Raw genomic sequence first — 19,067 nt, 5'->3', positions numbered from 1 at the left:
TTGGGTTAAGATATCTCTGACTTTTGTGTTTTACACAGATATTCGGTGGATTTTTGAGCTCTACATTGCTCTGATATGCTATGCTCGGCTCTGGGGAGGCGAGCAATTGCGGCCGTGACGCACCAGGTTGAGTCAGGTTACGTTTGGTTAGGATAGTTTAGGCCACGTTTGGTTAGTGTAGCCTCTACTTTCGAGCTATACTCGGTTGTTCGGTTTGTTACTGTGATCTTCGGTGCTTTACTACATTCTGCTTGGCTCTGGGGAGGCCAGGAGCAGTGGTTGCGGCGCGTTATATTGAGCTATGCTACGCTTAGTTAGGTTAAGTTAGGTTAGGCCTGGTTAGGTTATGGTACTCTGGTATCGCAGGATGAGCACGTTATCTAGATTGCGTGCGAAAGGAAGAATGACCGTGCGCTAGGATCGCGTGGACGGCATGTTTATAAATGTATCGGATGAAAGTTAATAGTGGCTTTAGGAATGTGTTTGAGTGTTTGGGCCAAGTGTCACGTTGAGGGTATGATTGCAAAGAGTGCGTGGGAAGGTGTGATTGGAAAGAGAGAATAGGTATGAAGGAGGATATAATATATGGCTTTAAATAGGGATACTGGGGCGGAGTCTGCAGTCTTTCGTAGTACGTGTAGTACATTAGGGTTCGTAGAAGAGGGTTGTGAAAGAAGGTGTTAGTTGTATTCGTGTTGTTAGGTATAATTGTGTCGTTGTACATATAAGAGTTTAATTAATGGAAAGATTAATTTCGTAGTCTTTACCGTCACCGCATACTGTATTCTATATTTTGTGGTAAATAAATAGCTTTACATTATTGGTGTTCCAACCTGTCCCTACAATTTGTGGTCTCGGCCGGGATTGAGACGAGCAATTGTGCAGTGACGATGAAGCTACGAATTGTTGAAGTCGTTTAAAGTAAACTTCTGCTGATCAAAATGAAAACGATCACCGCGTTAAGCTGCGAAGGAAACAGGGATATGTTAGAAAAGGCGGAACATATGTAAGTTATTGACATGCAGCGGGAGTTGCGGGAACGCAAAATGAAAATAACTGGAAGCAAGGAAGAATTGCAGTGTCGGTTGAGGGCTGTCATAACGTTTTCGATAGGGCATGGCCAGACGGAGGCAGAAATCAAAAGCGGCATGCGAGAGAAGACGTACGAGCGATATGCTAACCTTTCAGGAATTGAAAGAAAACTTGTTTACGTTTGATGGCGAAGGGACAATGGATGTAAAGCAGCGGTGCCGTTACTTCGAAGAAATTGCGGAAGATTGCGAATGGTGCGAGGGGCAAAGGGTCTATTAAGCCAGAAGGCTACCTCGTGGAGTCTCACAAATGTACATTCGGTATGCAGACATGGCTGGATCATGGCAATATTTAAAAGCAAGCTTATATCAGAATACGCAAATTCGTGAGTAACAGCTCGTTGCAAGGACGAAGTTGAAAACGAAGTTGAGGATGAAGTTGAAGACGAAGTTGAAAACGAAGTTGAGGATGATGTTGAAGACGAAGTTGAGAATGAAGTTGAAGACGAAATTGAGGACGAAACTGAGGACGAAGTTGCAGACGAAGTTGCAGACGAAGTTTCAGGCGAAGTTGCAGACGAAGTTGCAGTCGAAACTGTAGACTAAGTTGTAGACGAAGCTGCAGACGAAGCTGAGGACGAAGGGAACGGGCAGTCCGACGCGAACAAGAAGAGGAACGCAGGATCGAACGGTGCCGTAAGCAAGCGGCATTAAGAAGATACAGGAAGCGGTTCAGACAGTCGTGATACGAGGAAAGACGGTAGACGAAGAGGACTACGAAGGCGATAGGAGACACAAGAGCGCGAGCGACAATGAAGCCGTGGGTACAGATCACGAGGACAAGAGTGAGGACCGCGAGGCCGAAGACGAGAGCGAGGATGATGGGAAGGGCGATGGTGAGAGCGACGAGAGGAGCGACAACGAAGACGAAGGTAGGGACAAAGACAGTGACGAGGACGAGGGTGAAGACGAGGAGGAGAAGCACCGGTACAACTATCAGCACACGGAGAAGATATTGGTACAGTGACGGCGAATGGATTTTGACAGTAGCCGTCTCCGACCAAATCGGGCGTCTACTAAAATGTCAATCTGGCAGGGAAATTGGACAATGCTTTTTTTTAAAGAAGTACGGCGGAAAACGGGGACAGTGTTAGCGGAATATCTGAGGACAGATGTTCAAGTCAGGAGGGCCGAGTGTTGTATCGCAGGATGAGCATCTTACCTAGAGTGCGTGAGAAAGGATGAATGATCGTGTGCGAGGATCGTGTGGACGGGATGTTTATGAATGCTTCGAATGGAAGTGAACAGTGGCTTTAGGAATGCGTTTGAGTCTTTGGGCTAAGTGACTGGCTGAGGGTAAGATTGCAAGAAGTGCGTGGGAAAGTGCGATTGGAAAGAGAGAATAGGTATGAGAGAGGATGGAATGTATGGTTTTACATAGGGATGAATGGGCAGGTTGCGTAGACTGTCGTAGTACGTGTAGTATATTGGTGTTCGTAGCAGGGAGTTGTGAAAAAAGGTGTTAGCTTTATTGGTGTTGTTAAGTGCATACGTGTTGCTAGGTATAATTTCGTCGTTGTAGTTATAAGAGTTAAATTAATAGATAGATTATATTCGCAGTCCTTACCCTCACCGCGTATTGCTTTGTATATTTTATGGTTAATAAATAGTTTCACATTTTTCGTGCTCCACACAATCTCTACAATATCTACGGCTTCAGTGCTTTACATTGCAATGCAGTGGATTTATACGCTCTGCTGTGCCGTTGTTTATTCTTCTTGGCGCTGGGGAGGTCAGCAATAGTGGTCTCGGCTGTTAGCTTGAATTGGGCTACGTCTGCTTGTGCTACGCTGACTAATTTAGGATAGGCTACTTTGCCTTTCGTGCTTTGCACTGCTTTTCGGCGGATTTCTGTGGGTTGCTCTGCTTTACTTCTTTCTTCTTTGCTCTGGGGACGCCAAGTGCAGTGGTCGCTGCTCGTTGCCCTGAGCTATGCTACGCTAGGTTGCGATATGTTGGGTCAGGTTTGGTTAGGCTGCCTTCGACTTTTGCTGCTACTCACAGCAATGCGGTTGATTTATTCGCACCACTGTGCTCTAGTTCATTCTGCTTGCCTCTGTGGAGGCCAACAATAGTGGTCACGCCGTGTTAAGTTAAGCTAGGCTACGTTTGGGAATGTCACGTTTGGCTGGGTAAGGGTAGGATACTTTGGCTTTTGTGCTATGCACTGCCATTACGTGGTATTCTGCGCTCTAGTGTGCTCTAATATGCTCCGCTTGGCAATGGTGTGGCCAGCACTAGTGTCCTCGGCACGTTAGGTTGATTTGCGGTACGTTCCGTTAGGTTAAGTTAGGATTGTTAGGTCAGTATGTCCACGGTTTTGTGCTATATATTGCAATGCGGAGGACTTCTGCTCACTGCAGTGCTGTAGTATATTCTGCTTAGCGCTGGGGAGGCTAGCAATAGTGGTCTCGGCCTGTTAGGTTGAGTTATGCTGCGTTTGGTTATGATACGTTTGGTGGGGTTAGGATGGGTCGGTTTGTACTTTTGTGCTATACACTGCTATTTGGTGGATGACTGCGCTCTACGTTGCTCTACTACTCTTCGGTCGACTCAGGGGAGGCGAGCAGTAGTGGTCGTTGCACGCCAGGATGAGTCAGTTTACGTTTGGTTAGGTTAGGTTAGGCCACGTTCGGTTAGTCTTGCTTCTACTTTCCAGCTATGCACTCCTATTCGGTTTATTACTGTGATCTGCCGTGCCCTACTACATTCTGCTTGGCTCTGGGGAAGCCAGCAGTTGTGGTCTCGTCATGTGAGGTTGAGCTGCGCTACGTTTGTGTATGTTACGTTTGGCTATGTTATGATGCGCTACTTTGACTTTTGTGCTATGCACTGTTATTCCTTGGATTCCTGCGCTATCGTGTGCTCTAATATTCTCTGCTTGGCACTGGGGTGTCCAGTAATGGCGCTATCGCCACGTTATGTTTGGTTATGTTACGTTTCAACAGCTTCGGTTAGGGCGCTTGTGTTAAAATATCTACGACTTTAGTGCACTATATTTCTATGCGGTGGATTTCTGCGCTCTGCTGTACTGTAGTATATTCTGCTCGGCTCTGGCGAGGCCAGCAATAGTGGTCTCGGCACGTTTGTTTCTTCTTCGTTGCGTTTCGATTTGTTAGGTTACGTCAAGCTCGGTCAGGTTATCTTTGACTTTCGTGGTATACACTGCTATTCGGGGGATTCCTGCGTTCGGCTGTTCTCCACAATATCCTCCTCGGACCTGGGGAGTCCAGCAATAGGTGTCGCGGCACGTTATGTTCGGTTAGGCTACGTTAGATTAGGTTCAGTTAGGCAGAGTTTGGTTAGGGTAGCATTGACTCTCGTGATTTACACTGACATTCGGAGGATTCTTGTGATTAACTGTGCTCTACTACACTCTGCTTGGCTCAGGTGTCGCCAGGAGCAGCAGTCGCGGCACGTAAGGCTGAGCTACGCTACGTTCCGTTTGATTAGGTTCGGATTGTGATGTTAGGATATTTATGCCTCTTGTGCTATACATCGCAACGCGGCGGATTTCTACGCTCTGATGTGCTTTGGTATATTCTGCTTGGCTCTGTGGTGGTCATTAGTATTGGTCTCGGCCGGTTAGGTTGAGTCATGTTATGTTCCGTTAGGGTAGGTTAGGAATGCTTACATAGGAGCACTTCGCCTTTTGTGCTACGCACTGCCGTTCGCTCGATTCCTGCGCTCTATGTTGCATTACTGTACTCTGCTTGGCTCCTTTGAGGCCGGCAATAACCGTCGTGGCACTTCAGGTTTTGTCAGGTTACATGTGGTTACGTTAGGTTAGGATACGTTTGGTTAGGGTGACTATGACTTTTGCTCTATGTATTGCTATTCGGTCGATTTCTGCGCTCCTAGTTGATCTACTATACTCTGCACGTCCCTTGGGAAGCAAGCAATAGCGGTCGTGGCACGATATGCTGTGTTAGGTTACGTTTGGCTAGGATTGGCTTGTTTACGTTTGGTAAGGATGGCTTTGGCTTTTGCGCTATACACTGCTATTCGGTACATTTCTGTGCTCCACTGCGCCCTAATATGTTCAACTTGACCATGGGGATGGCAGCAATAGGTGTCTCGGCTCGTTGTGTTTAGTTTCTCGACGTTAGGTTTGGTTCGGCTATGTCAGGTTAGGTTAGGATATCTTTGACTTTTGTGCTATACACTGCTATATGCTTGCCTTCTGCGCTCTACCTTGCTCTAGCACATTCTGCTTGGCACTGCGGAGGCCTGTTAGTGCGACCTCGGCACGTTAGTCTACGTAAGGCTACGTTTCGCTATATTACGTTGGGATATGTTAGGAGATGATAGCCTTGACTTTTGCGCCATAGATTACTTTTCGGTGGATTTTTTCGTTCTACATTGCTCTTCTGCTCTGCTGTACTATGGGGATGCCTGTAATAGTGGTCGCGGCACGTTAAGTTGAGCTAGGTTACGTTTGGTTATGTTACGATTGGTTTGGATAGGAGAGGGTAGCACTGACCTTTGTGCTATGCACTGCTGTTCGGTGGATTTCTGAGCTCTACGTGGCTGTGATATGCTCTGCATGTCTCTAGGGTGGTCAGCAATAGTGGTGTAGGTGCGTTAGGATGAGTTAGGTTACGTTTGGTTATGTTACGATTGGCTCGGTTATGAGAGGATAGCCTTGACTTTTGCGATATGCACTGCTACTCGGTGGATCTTTGCGCCCTACTGTACACTAATATGTTCTGCATGGCTCTGGGGAGGCCAGCAATAGCAGTTTCGGCACTTCAGCTTTAGTTATTGTACGCTCGGTTTCGTAACGTTTGGATAATTTCGGGCGGGATAGCAAAGACTTTTGTGCTGTACACAGATATTCGGGGATTTTTGCCTTCTGCTGTGTTCTAATATGTACTACTGGGCTTTGGGGGGCCAGGACGGTGGTCTCGACTCGCTAGGCTGAGCAACGTTACGCGCGATTTCGTTACGTTTTGTTAGGTTAGGAGAGGATAGCCTTGACATTCGTGCAATACACAGTTATTCGGAGGATACCTGCGCTCTACTTTGCTGTAATATATTCTGCTTCGTCCTGAGTGGGCCAGCAATATTGGTCGCGTCTCGTTATGATCAATGATGCTACGTTGGGCTAAGTTAGGTTAGACGGGGTTAGGTCCGGATGTCCTTCACTTCTCTGCTATAAAGTGAGGTTCTATTGTTTCTGTCCGCTGGTCCCATCTAATATGTTCTGCTCGGCTCTGTGGTAGCCTGCAGTTGTGGCAGCGTCGCGATAGATTTAGTTAGGTTACGTTTGGTCATAGTACGACTGGATGGGTTGCGACAGGATAGTTTTGACTTTTGTGCTGTAGACTGCTGTTCGGTGGATTTCTGTGCTCGGCTGTGCCCTAGTATATACCGCTTCGCACTGGGGAGTAGGCAATAGCGGTCTCGGCACTTTGTGTTGAGTTAGCCTCCGTTGGCTTAGTTTAGATTATTTCACACAGGAATTGCATATTTTTGACTTTTGTGCTATACACTGCAATCCGGGGGGGTTTCTGCGCTCTACTGTCCTCTAGTAGATTTTGCTTCTCCCTGGGGAGGCCACCAATAGAGGTCTTGACACTTTAGTTTGAATTAGTTTACGTATGGTTATTACAGGATTGGCTTGGTAAGATGATATAGCTTTGACTTTTGTGTTATACACAGCTTTCGGTGGATTCCTGCGCTCTACTGTGCTCTATTGTTCTCCGCTCTGCCCTGGGGAAACCGGCAACAGCGGTCTCGGCACGTTGGGTTGCGATATATTACGTATGGTTATGTGGCAGTCGGTTATAGTAGGACAAGATAGCTTCAGCTTTTGTGCTGCTCACCGCTATTCGTTGGATTTCTGCGTCATACTGTGCCATAATATGTTCCCCTTGGCTCTCGGGAGGCCGGAAAGGTTGGTCTCGGCACGTTAGGTTGAGTCCCGTTGTGTTTGCTTAGGTTAGGTTTCGAATTCGTCGGTTGGGATATGTCGGCTTTCGTAGTATAAACGGCTCTTCGTTGGATTTCTGCGCTCTGTTGTCCTCTACTGTACTCTGCTTGACCCTGGCGAGGCCAGTAATAGTGCTCGCAGTACGTTTGGTTGAGTTAGGTCCCGTATGGGTAGGGTTGCATTTGTTTAGGTTAGATTTGAGTAGCTCTGACTTTCTCGGCAAAGGTAGCTGGTAGGCGGATATCTGCGCCCAACTCTTCTCTGCTATACTCTGCCCGACACTGGAAATGCCAGCAATAGTGCTCGCTGCATGTTAGGTTCAGTTAGGGTACGCTTGTGTATGTTACGATTGGTTCGGATAGGAGTGCAGAGCTTAGACTTTTGAGCTATACCCTGCCATTCAGCGGATTGCTGCACTCTACTGTGATCCGATATGTTCAGCTTGGCTGTGGTGAAGACGGAAATATTGGTCTCGGCACGTTACGTTGAGTTAGGCTACGTTCGGTTCATTTAGGTTAGGACAGGTTAAGTTAGGATATCTATGAACTTGTGCTCTACACTGCAACGCCGCGGATTTCGGCAGTCTACTGTGCTCTAGCCAATTCTGTTTGTCTCTGGTGAGTTCACAAATAGTGGTCGCGTCAGGTTGTGTTGTGTTACGGTACGTTTGGATAGGTAAGGTATAGTTAGGTTTGGTCAGGTTATCCGTGACTTTTGTGCTGCACTCTGCGCGTCGGCGGATTTCTACGGTCTTCATGTCTCTACCATACTCTGCTCGACTCTGCGGTGGCCAGTAATAGTGGTCTCGTCACGTCAGGTTGAGTCAGGGTACGTTTGGCTAGGTTATGTTTGCTTGCGTTAGGTTAGGGTAGCTCAGACTTACGTGGTATACACTGTTATTCTCTGAACTTCTGCGCCCTGCTGTGCTGTAACGCATTCTGCTTGGACCTGGTGAGTCCAGCAATAGTGGTCGCGGTTCGTTAAGTTGAATTAGGCTTCGTTCCGTTAGGTTGTATCTGCATGGGTTTGGTTTGGATAGCTTTGACATTTCTGCTATATACTGCGATTCAATGGACCCCTGCCATCTGCTTTCCTCTAATACGTTCCGCTTGTCTCCAGCGAGGTCAGCAGTAGCGGTCACGTCACGTTAGGTTGGGTTAGGCTACGTTCGGTTAGGTTAGGTTAGGTCAGGTTAGGTTAGGTTAGGTTAGGTTACATTTGACTTTTGTGCTTTACACTGCAATGCGGCGGGTTTTTGCGCTCTACTTTGTTCTAGTGTATTCTGGTTGGCTCCGTGGAGGTCAGCAATAGCGTTCTTGGAACGTTAGGTTGGGTTATGTTACGTTTGGTTATGCTATGTTTGGTCAGGTTCGGCTTGGATAGCTATGACTTTTGTGCAATACACTGCTTTTCGGTGGGTTTCTGCCCTCTACGTTGCTCTACTATACTCTGCTCAACTCTGGGGATGCGAGTAATGTTGTTCTCGTCACGTCAGTTTCAGTTATGCTACGTTTGATTATGTTACGTTTCATTAGGGTGGAAGAGGATATCAATGTGTTTCGTGCTATATAATGCCATTCCTTAGACTTCTGCGCTTTACCGTACTCTTATATATTGTGCTTGGCTCTTGGGAGGTCAGCAATAGTGGTCTCGACACGTCGGTTTGAGCAATGTTACTTTTGGTTAAGTTACGTTCGGTTAGTGCTCTTGGGAGGTCAGCAATAGTGGTCTCGACACGTCGGTTTGAGCAATGTTACTTTTGGTTAAATTACGTTCGGTTAAGTTCGGGTAGGATTGCTTTGACTTTCGTACTGTACTGTGCGGTTCGGCGGATTTCTGCGCTCTACTGTGCTCTACTGTATTTTGCTTTTCGCCGGTGAGGCCAACGGCGGTTGTCTCGGCATGTTAGGTTGAATTAGGGTATGTTAGGTTATGTTACGATCGGCTAGGTTTGGATGGGGTTGCTTTGACTTTTGTGCTTGACACTGCTCTACGGATAATTTCTGCGCTCTACTCTGCTGTATCATGTTCTGCTGGGCACTGGGGAGGCCAGCATTAGTGTCCTCGGCACGTTACGTTTAGTTCGGTTACGTTTGGTTGTGTTACGTTTGATTAGGTTAGGATAGGGTAGCTATGACTTTTGTGCAGAGCACTGCTATGCTGTCTATTTCTGCGCTCTTCTCTCCCTAATATGTTCTGCATGGCCCCGGGTAAAGCAGCAGTAGATGTCTCGTCACATGACGTTTAGACAGCTTATGTTTGGTTACGTTAAGTTTTGTCAGGATAGAAGAGGATATCATTGTCTTTAGTGCTGTACACTGCTATTCGGTGAATTTCTGCAATCTGCTGTGCTAGAGTACGTTCTGCTTGTCTCTGTGGAGGCCAGCAGTATTGTCCTCGGAACGTTAGCTTCATTTCGGTTGGGTTCGATTATGTTACGTTCGCTTAGGTTGGGAGAAGTCAGCTTTGACTTTGTGATATACAGTGTTATCCAACGGATTTCTGTGCTCTGCTCTCCACTAATATATTCTGCTTGAATATGTGGACGTCAGCAACAGTGTTCTCGGCACGTTAGGTTGAGTTATGTTACCCTTGTCCTCGTCAGGTTTGGAAAGGTTAGGATACACTATATTTGACTTTTGTCCTATACACTTATACTCGGTGGATTCCTGCGGTCTGCTATGCTCTACTGCCTCCTGCCTGACTCTGAGGTAGCCTGCAATACTGGTTTCGGCACTTTGGGTGGAGTTACGTTACGTTCGACTACGTTACTTTTGGTTATGTTAGGCCTGGATATCTTTGCCTTTTGTGCAATACACCGCTGTTCGGCTGATATCTGCGCTCTACCGTGATCTAACACACTCTGCTTGGGACTGGGGAGGCCAGCAATAGTGGTCTCGGCGCGTGGGGCTGCGCTTTTTTACGTTTGATTACGTTACGTTTGGCTATGTTATGATAGCATCGCTTCGACTTTTGCGCTATACACTGCTATTCGGTGGAATTCTGCGCTCTACTGTGCTCTAATGTTCCCTGCTTGGATCTGGGGGGACCAGCAATATCGGCCTCGGCGCGATAGGCTTTGTCAGATTACGTTTGTTTACATTATGTCATGCTAAGTTCGGTTTGGGTAGCATTGGCTTACATGCCTTGCACTGTTATTCCGCGAATGTCTGCGCTCTACTGTGTTCTAATATATCTGTTTGGCCCTGGGGAGACCAAAAACTGTGGTCCCGGCACGTTGGTTTTAGGCACGTTACGTTTGGTTATGTGTCAATTGCCTTTGTTATGGAAGGATACCTTTGACTTCCGCGCTATGCACTGCTATCCGGTGGAATTCTGCTCTTCACGTTGCCCTAACACGCTCAGTTAGGACCTGGGTAGCTCAGCATTTGTGGCCTCCTTTGGTTACGCTACGTTTGGATGGGTTCGGGCTGGATAGCTTTGACTTTGTGCTATACACTGCTAGTCGTTGGATTTCTGCGATTCGCGTTGCTCTAATATTTTTTTCTTTGCTCCCTGGAGGCCAGAAATAGTGTTCTCGGCACGTTAGCTTTAACTCTGTCACGCTCGGTTGTGTACAGTTTGATTAGGTTAGGACAGAGAAGCTTTTGTTCTTGTGCTATACACTGGTAGTCTATGGTTTTCTACGATCTCCTCTTCTCTAATATGTCCAGCCTAGCTCTGGGAGGGCAGCAAGTGACGTCTCGTCACGTTAGGTTGGGTTAGGTTACATTTGGTTACATTACGCTTTGTTTGGATAGGAAAGGATAGCATTGACTTTTGAGCTACACAGAGATATTCGTTGGATTTCTACGTTCCACTCCGCACCAGTATGCCCTCCATGGTTCTGGGGCTTCCAGCAGTATGGGTCTCTGCACGTAGGTTGTGCGCAGCTACGTTTGGTTCGGTTGGGAGACGATAAATTCGGTAAGGATAGCTTTGACTCTTGCGCTATACACTGCACTTCCGTGGGTTTCTGCGCTGTACTGTGCTATAGATTGTTCTGCTTGGCTCCGCGGAGGCTAGCGGTAGTGGTCTCGGCACGTAACGTTGTGTTATTCCACGTTTGCTTAGTCTAGGTTTTTTGAGCTAAGGTTCGTCTATCTTTGACCATTTCGCTATACACCGCTATTCGGTGCATTTCTGCGTTATACTTTGCTCTAATATGTTCTGCTTGGCCCTGTGGCGGCCAACAGAAGTGTCCTCGGCACGCTAGCTTTAGTTCGGTTATGTTCGGTTACGTTACGTTTGGTTCGGTTAGGATGGAGTAAGTATAGCAAAGCAATGTTGGACTCTGAAATCGACAGAATAGCAGTGTGTAGCACAAAGGTCAAAGCAACCCGAACCAAACCTAACCAATCCTACCATAACCAAACGTAACATAAATCAACCTAAATTGCTGCGAGCACAACTCTTTGCGTCCCAAGACACAAGCAGAGCATGGTAGCGCACAGAAGAGCGCAGATCTCCATAGAGTAGCAGCGTCTATAACCGAGGTCGTTGCCATCCTAACCTCAATCAAAGAAACATAACCTAACCAAACGTAATGTAACTAAAGCTAACGTACTGCGACCACTACTGTTGGCCTCCCTAGAGTCGAGCGAAGTATGGTATAGCAATGTAGAGCGCAGAAATCCACCGGATAGCAGTGCATAGCGCAAAAGGCGCAGCTATTCTAACCAAACATAACAAAACGTAACCAAACCAAATGTAACATAACATAGCCTAACGTGTCTAGGGCACAACTCCTCGCGTATACACAGACGTGCAAACAGCGACATCGCACAGAAAGGTGCAGAATTCCATGGAATAGCGGTGTATAGCGCAAAAGTCAAAGCCATGCTAACGTAACACAGCGCAACACAACATGGCCGGACGTAAGCAAACACAACCTGACGAGCGGCGACCACGATTGCTGCCCTCCCGAGAGTCGAGCGTAGTATAGTAGAGCAATGTAGAGGGAAGAAATACGCCGAACTGAATTGTATTGCACAAAAGTCAAAGATACCCTGTCCTAACATAGCCAAACGTAACACAAGCAAACGCAACATACCCCATATTAACGCGCTGAAACCAATACTGCTGGCATCACCATAGCCAGGCAGAACATACTAGGGCACAGTAGAGCGCAGAAAGCCAGCAAATAGCAGTGTATCGCACAAAAGTTGACGATATCCTGACTCAAGCGGTCCTAACCTAACTTAACCAAATGTAGAATAGTTGAACGTGACAAGTTGAGGCCTTTATTGTTGGTCTCCCCAGAACCCAGCAGAACATATTAGAGTACAGTAGAGCGGAAAGGTGCGTCGAATAGCATTGCATAACACAAAAGTAAAAGCCACTCTAACCGAACATAACTTGACCTAACCTAACCAAACGTAGGCTAACACCGCCCATCGTGCCACTACATCCATTGCTGGTCCCCCAACGTCGAGCAGAGCATAGTAGAGAAATGAAGAGCGCGGGAATCCACAGAATATCAGTGTATAACACAAATGTAAGAGATGTTCTGACCCAACCTGTCCTCACATAGCATAATCCAACGTAGCCAACCCCAATCTAAAATGCCCAGCCCACAATAGCAGGCCTCCTCACCACAAAGCAGGTCATATTAGAGGAGAGCAGGGTGCAGAGGTCCATAGAATGGCAGTGTTTAGCACGAGATTCAAAGATATCCAAACCCAACCCAAACAGACCTAACTCAAGCAAACTGAACCTAACCCAAACTGAAGCGCCGCCACTATTTCTGGCATTCCCATATCAAAGAATGGAATGTTTGCTCACAGCAGGGCGCAGAAACCCACTGTACAACTGTGTACTGTACAAAATTCGAAGTTATCCTAGCATAACCTAACCAAGCATGACACAACGAATCCTAACCCAACTGAACCTAACGAGCCTAGGCCACTGTTGCTGACTTCTCGGTGCCAAGCAGAGCATATTAGAGCGCATTAGGGCGCAGAATTCCACCGAATATCTGTGTATAGCACAAAAGTTGAAGCGATCATACCTTAACCTAACCAAACGTAACCGAACCGATCGCAGCATAACTGAACCTAGCGTGCCGCGACAACTACTACTGGATTCCCGGGAGCCGAGCAGAGTATAGTAGAGAAATGTAGAGCGCAGAAATCCACCGAAGGGCAGTGTACATCACAAATGACTAAGCTGTCCTATCATAACCCATCCAAAAGTAAAAAAACCAAACTTAATATAACTTATCCTGTCGTGCCACGACAGTTCTTGCTGGTCTCCCCTCTGCCGAGCAGAGCATAGTAGTGCTATGTAGAGCGCAGGAATCCTGCGAATAGCAGCGTATAGCACAAATGTCATCTTTACCCTATCGTAACCTACGCAAACGTAATATAACCAGAAGTAACCTAACCCAACATAACGTGCCGAGACATTTATTTCTGGCTCCCCAGAGGCAGGCAGTATGTACCAGAGCGCAGTATAGCGCACAAGGTCGCCCAATTGCAGTGTATCGCTCAAAAGTCAGAGATATCCTAAACTAACCTAGCCTAACCCAACCTAATCATGTGTAGACTGACTGAAACCAACGTGCCGCGGTCACTATTCCTGTCCTCCGCGGGGATCAAGAGATTAGAGTGGAGCAGAGTAGAGCGCAGAAATCGACCGGATAGCAGTGTATAGCACAAAAATGGTAGCTATCTTCTCCTAACCTGATCAAACGTAACCGAACGCAACCTAACTAGAACTATCGCGCCAGGAACAATACCGCTGACCTCCCCGTGGCCAACAGAATATACTAGAGCACAGCCGCTCGCAGAAATCCACCGTATATAAGTGCACAGCACAAAAGTCAAAGCCATCCTAACCAAACTAAACAAAACCTAGCCTAAGCAAACGTAACCTAATTGAAACAAGCGTCCCACAACCACTATTGCCGGCCTCAACAGAAACAAGCAGATGCTAGTGGAACATCGCAGTGCGCAGATGTCGACCGAATAGCAGTATATAGCACAAAGGTCAGAGTCATTCGATCCAAACCCAACCAAACCTAGCCAAACCAAGCGTAACCTAAATGCACCAAACGTGCCACGAACGCTCTTTCATGCCTCCCCAGGGACAAGCAGATGCTAGTATAGCAGAGCAAAGCACAGATAACCACCGAATAGCAGTGCATGGCACAGAAGTCGAGGCTACATTAATCATACCAGTCCGAACCGAGCGAAACCAAGCGAAACATAACTGAACCTAGCGTAAGGAGACCATCATTGCTGAAATCGCCAGAGCAAAGCAGAACATGCTAGAGCACTGTAGGGTGCAGAAATTCAACATATACGTGTGTGTAGCACAAAAGGCAAATCTATCCCACTGTAACCTAACAAGACTTAACGGAACCAAACGAAACCTAACTAAACCTAACGTACCGTGACCAACGTTGCTGGCCTGCCTAGGGCCATGCGGAACTTATTGGAGGGGAGTAGGGCGCAGAAATCCATAGAATCGCTGTAAACAGCAGAAAAATCGAATCTCTCCGAATCCGTTCGATGCTAACGCAAACTAACCAATCGCAGCGTAACCCTACCTAACCTGCCGAGACCACAATTGATGACATCCCCAGATCCAAGCAGAACATACTAGAGCACTTTAGAGCGCGGAAACCCAACGCATTTCAGTGTACGTCACAGAAGTCAAAGATACCCTAACTTAACTCAAATAAACCTATCCTAACCAAAGAAGCCTAAGTTTAGCAAGCATAACCTAACCCTACATAGCGCGCCGCGGCAGCCATTCCTGGCCACCCCAGAGCAAAGCAGAGCACACTGGATCACAGCAGAGCGAAGATATCCACCGAATATCAGTGCACAGCACGAAAGTCAAAGCTGCCTTGGCCTAACCTAACCAACTGCAGCATACGCAAACGCAACCTAACTCAACATAACGTGCAGCGACCACTAATGCTGGCCTCCCCAGGGCCAAGCAGGATACAGTACAGCACAGTACAGTGCAGAAATCCTCTGAATTGCAGTGTAAGGGACAAAAGTCAAATATATGCAAATCAACACCAAACAAATATAACCTTACCAAATGAGGCCTAACTAAATATAGCGAGCCGCCAGCACTAACGCTGGACGCACCAGGGTCAAGCAGAATACAATATGGCGCAGTAGAGCACAGAAGTAAACAGAATAAGGGCGTATACCAAGAAAGTCTGAGCTACCCTATCCTAATCCAACCTAACCTGACCTAAGCGCAAGGAATCAAACTCAATACAACGGGCCGCGGCCAGTATTGCTGGTATCCGCAGAGCCAAGCAGAGGGTATAAGAAGAAAGTGGAGCGCAGGAATCCATAGAATCGCTGCTTGTAGCGAAAAAGACGAGGATACCCAGACCTAACCCAAACAAATATAACATGACGAAACGTAACCTAACTCTTCATAACGAGCCGCGGTGACATTTTCTGGCCTCCACAGAGCAAAGCAGAGGATAGTGGATCACGGCAGAGCGCAGAAGTCCACCGCAATTCAGTGTATAGCACTTAAGTCAAAGACACGCTATCCAAACACAAACAAACTTAACCTAACCGAACGTAACCTAACCCTACATAGCGCGACGGCACCACTATTTCTGGCCTCCCCAGATCAAAGCAGTGCATATTTGATAACAGCACAGCACAGAAGTCCACCGAATAGCAGTGTATGGCACAAGCTATCCTCTCCTAACCTAACCAAACGTATCATCACCGAACGTAACATGACTCCACCTAACTGCCCTACGTCACTACTCCTGACCTCCATGAGACAAGCAGAATATACCAGAGTAAAGTAGATCACAGGAATCCGCGGCGTTTTAGTGTACAGCACAAGAGTAAGGATAACCAAGACTTACCTGACCTAACATATACCACCCGAACATAGCCTAACTCACCATAAGGTGGCGAGACCACTTTAGCTGCTCTTCCCAGAGCGTAGCTGAACACATCAGATCACAGTGGAGCGCAGAATTTCTCCGAATTGCGCTGTGTAGCACGAAAGTCGTCGCTATCTGAGCCTAACCTAACCAAACATAACATAACCAAATGTAACATGTCGCGACATAACGCGCCTCGACCGCTATTGCTGACTACCACAGAGCCAACCAGAATATACTAGAACACAGTGAGTGCAGAAATCTGCCGCACTGCAGTGTAAAGCACAAAATTCAGAGACATCCAAACCATACCAGCCCTAACCTAACTTAACCGAGCGTAGCGTAACTGATCATAATGAGCCGATGCTACGTTTTCCCTAATACAGGCTGAAGATATTAGAGCACACTAGAGCGCAGAAACCAGGCGAATGGCGGTGTACAGCAGAAAGGTCAGATGTACTATAACCTAACCTGGCCTAGCCTAACCCAACCGAACGCTGCCTAACTCAGCATAACGTGCCAAGGCAATTATAGCTGTCTTTCCCAGAGCCAAGCTGAACTTATCAGGCACAGCGGACGCCGAAATCCACCGAGTAGCTGTGCATGGCACAAAAGTCGGTGCTATCTTCACGTAACCTAACCAAGCGTAGCATACCCGAACGTGAACTAACCCTATCTAACGAGCCGATACCACAGTTGCTGACCTCACCAGAGCCAAGCAGAGCAGATTAGAGCACAGCATAGCGCAGCAGCTCACCGAATGACAGTATAAGGCACGAAAGTCAATGCTATCCTCTCCTACCCTAACCAAACGCGAAAAAGCCAAACGTTGCATACGTCAAGCTAACGTGCCTGGACTACAATTGCTGGCCTACCCATCGTCGAGCAGAGCGAGGTAGAGCAATGTAGAGCGCAGAAATCCACCGAATAGCAGTGTACAGCTCAAGAGTCAAAGCTATCCATCCCTAACTTATCCAAACGCAATGTAATAAAACGTATCCCAAATGAACCGAACGTGCCGAGGCCACCATTGCTGGAATCCCCAGATCCAAGCAGAGCATTCGAGAGTACAGTAGAGCGCAGAAGTCCACCGCATTACAGTGTACAGGGCGGAGGTCGAAGTCAGCAGAAACTATCCCAAACAAGCCGGACCTAATCACAGGTAACCTAACAAAACCTATCGCGCCGCAGCCACTATTTCTGCCTCGCCAGAGCACAGCAGAGCATATTATGTCACAGTAGTGGGCAGAAATCCACCGAAAGGCAGCGTATTACATAGAAGTCAAAAATATCCTCCCCTAACCTAACAAATCGTAACATAACCAAACGTACCTCAACCCAACCTAACCTGCGGAGACCACTATTGCCGGCCTCCCCATAGACAAGCAGAATATACTAAAGCACAGTACGGTGCAGAAAGCCAACGAATATCAGAGTGCAGCATGAAAGCCAAAGCCGTCCTAGCCAGACTTAACTCATCCTAACCAAACCGAACGTAACCTAACTAAACCAACGATCCCCGACCGCCATTGCTGGCTTACGCAGAGACAAGCAGATGCTAGTAGAGAAAATCGGAGCGCAGATATCGACCAAATAGCAGTGTATCGCAAAATAGTGCAAGGTATCCTAACCAAACGTATCCAAACGTAGCCTGGCCAAGCGCAAAATATCCCAACATAGCGAGCCGATACCAGCATTTGAGCCCCCCCCCCAGAGTCAAGGAGAACATAATAGTGAAGAGTTGAGCGCAGAAATATACCGTGACGCAGTGTATAGCACTAAAGTCTAAGCGATCCTATCCTAACATAACCCAAACCAATATAGCCCAACCAAACGTAGCCTAACTGAACCTAAGGCGCCGAGACCACTATTACTGGCCTCCAACTAGTCGAGCAGAGTATAGTAGAGCAATGTGGGGTGTGTAAATCCAATGAATTGCGGCGTTCTGACCAAAAACCGCGGCAAACCTATCCTAACATAACGAATCGTAAAATAACCAAACCTAGCATATCAAAACCTAACGTGCCACAACCACAATTTCTAGCCTCCCCAGAAGCTTTCCGTGTATAGCTGAGCAGAGTATTGCAGAGAAAGGCACCAAATGGGTATCCATAGCTCAAAGGTCAAGGATATCCCAACCTAACGGTTCCGAACTTAACCCTTCCCAAGCTATCACGCCAAGCCATTTTTAGCAGTAATCCCCATCGCCAAGCAGGGCATATTTGGGGAAAGCAGAGCGCAGAGGTCCATAGAATGGCATTGCATAGCACGGAAGTCATGGATGTCGTAACCAAACCCAAACAAACCTAACATAACCGAACGAAACCTAAGGCAACGCATCCCGACGCGGACATGTTTTCTGGTATTCCCAGAGCAAGGCAGGGAAAATCGGATCACAGTAGACCGCAGAAACCCACCGAAAAATCAGTGTACAGAACAGTGGTCATAGCTACCCTAGCCTAACCTATCCAATCGTGACACAGCCATACGTAACCTAACTGAACCAAACGTGCCTAGACCAATATAGCTGAAATTTCCCAGTGCAAAGCAGAATATAACAAAGCGGAGGAGAGCGCAGAAATCCGCAGCACATAATTGCAAAGCACAAAAGTCAAGGATACTCTGACCCAACCTGGCAGAACCTGACATAGCCAAAGCGAAGACTGACATAACCTAACGTGCCGAGACAGATATTGCTGGCCTACCCAGAGCAAATCAGAATAAGCTACAGCACAGAAGAGAGCAGAAATCCGCCGCACTCAAGTGCAAAGCACAAAAATCAAAGATATGCTCACCTAACCAGTCATAACCTCACCTAACCAAATGTAGAATAACTGTACCTAACGAGCATAGACCTCAACTTCTGGTCTCCCCAGAGCCAATCAGGGCATATTAGAGCACAGTAGAGCGCAGAATTCCACCGAATAACAGTGTATAGAACAAAAGTCGAAGCTACCCTTTCCTAATCTGATCAAACGTAGAATAACCGAACGTAACGTAACAAAACCTGGGGTGCCGCGAACACTATTTCTGGCCGCCCGAGAGTCGAGCAGAGTATAGCGGCGCAATGTGGAGCGCAGAAATCCTCCGAAAAGCGGCACATAGCACAAGAGACGCAGCTATCCTATCCTAACCTAGCAAATCGTAACATTGCCAAACGTAG

At 47.2% G+C, this 19,067-nt stretch overlaps 1 protein-coding gene across 1 annotated transcript; it reads left to right on the top strand.

Moving 5' to 3' along the window:
• The first annotated feature begins 477 nt into the window (after positions 1-477).
• On the top strand, positions 478-2,058 carry LOC108548240 (glutamic acid-rich protein-like). The gene is made up of 3 exons (XM_017901085.1): positions 478-514; positions 1,429-1,628; positions 1,756-2,058. Exons 1-3 carry the CDS (start codon positions 478-480, stop codon positions 2,056-2,058), a joined length of 540 nt encoding a protein of 179 aa, XP_017756574.1.
• The last annotated feature ends 17,009 nt before the right edge of the window (positions 2,059-19,067 follow it).

This window comes from Eufriesea mexicana, unplaced genomic scaffold, assembly GCF_001483705.2.
Source record: "Eufriesea mexicana isolate 0111107269 unplaced genomic scaffold, ASM148370v2 scaffold1481, whole genome shotgun sequence".
NCBI lineage: Eukaryota > Metazoa > Arthropoda > Insecta > Hymenoptera > Apidae > Eufriesea > Eufriesea mexicana.
This window is presented reverse-complemented; position numbering and strand designations above follow the sequence as displayed.

What these genes read in the sequence shown, in the direction of transcription:
- LOC108548240 (XM_017901085.1), top strand. Translation starts at nt 478, where the DNA reads ATGTGTTTGAGTGTTTGGGCCAAGTGTCACGTTGAGG. An exon ending in GGCCAAGTGTCACGTTGAGG is followed by an intron (nt 515 to 1,428) that starts GTATGATTGCAA and finishes CGTGAGTAACAG; the next exon opens with CTCGTTGCAAGGACGAAGTT. An exon ending in ACGAAGTTGCAGTCGAAACT is followed by an intron (nt 1,629 to 1,755) that starts GTAGACTAAGTT and finishes AAGAAGATACAG; the next exon opens with GAAGCGGTTCAGACAGTCGT.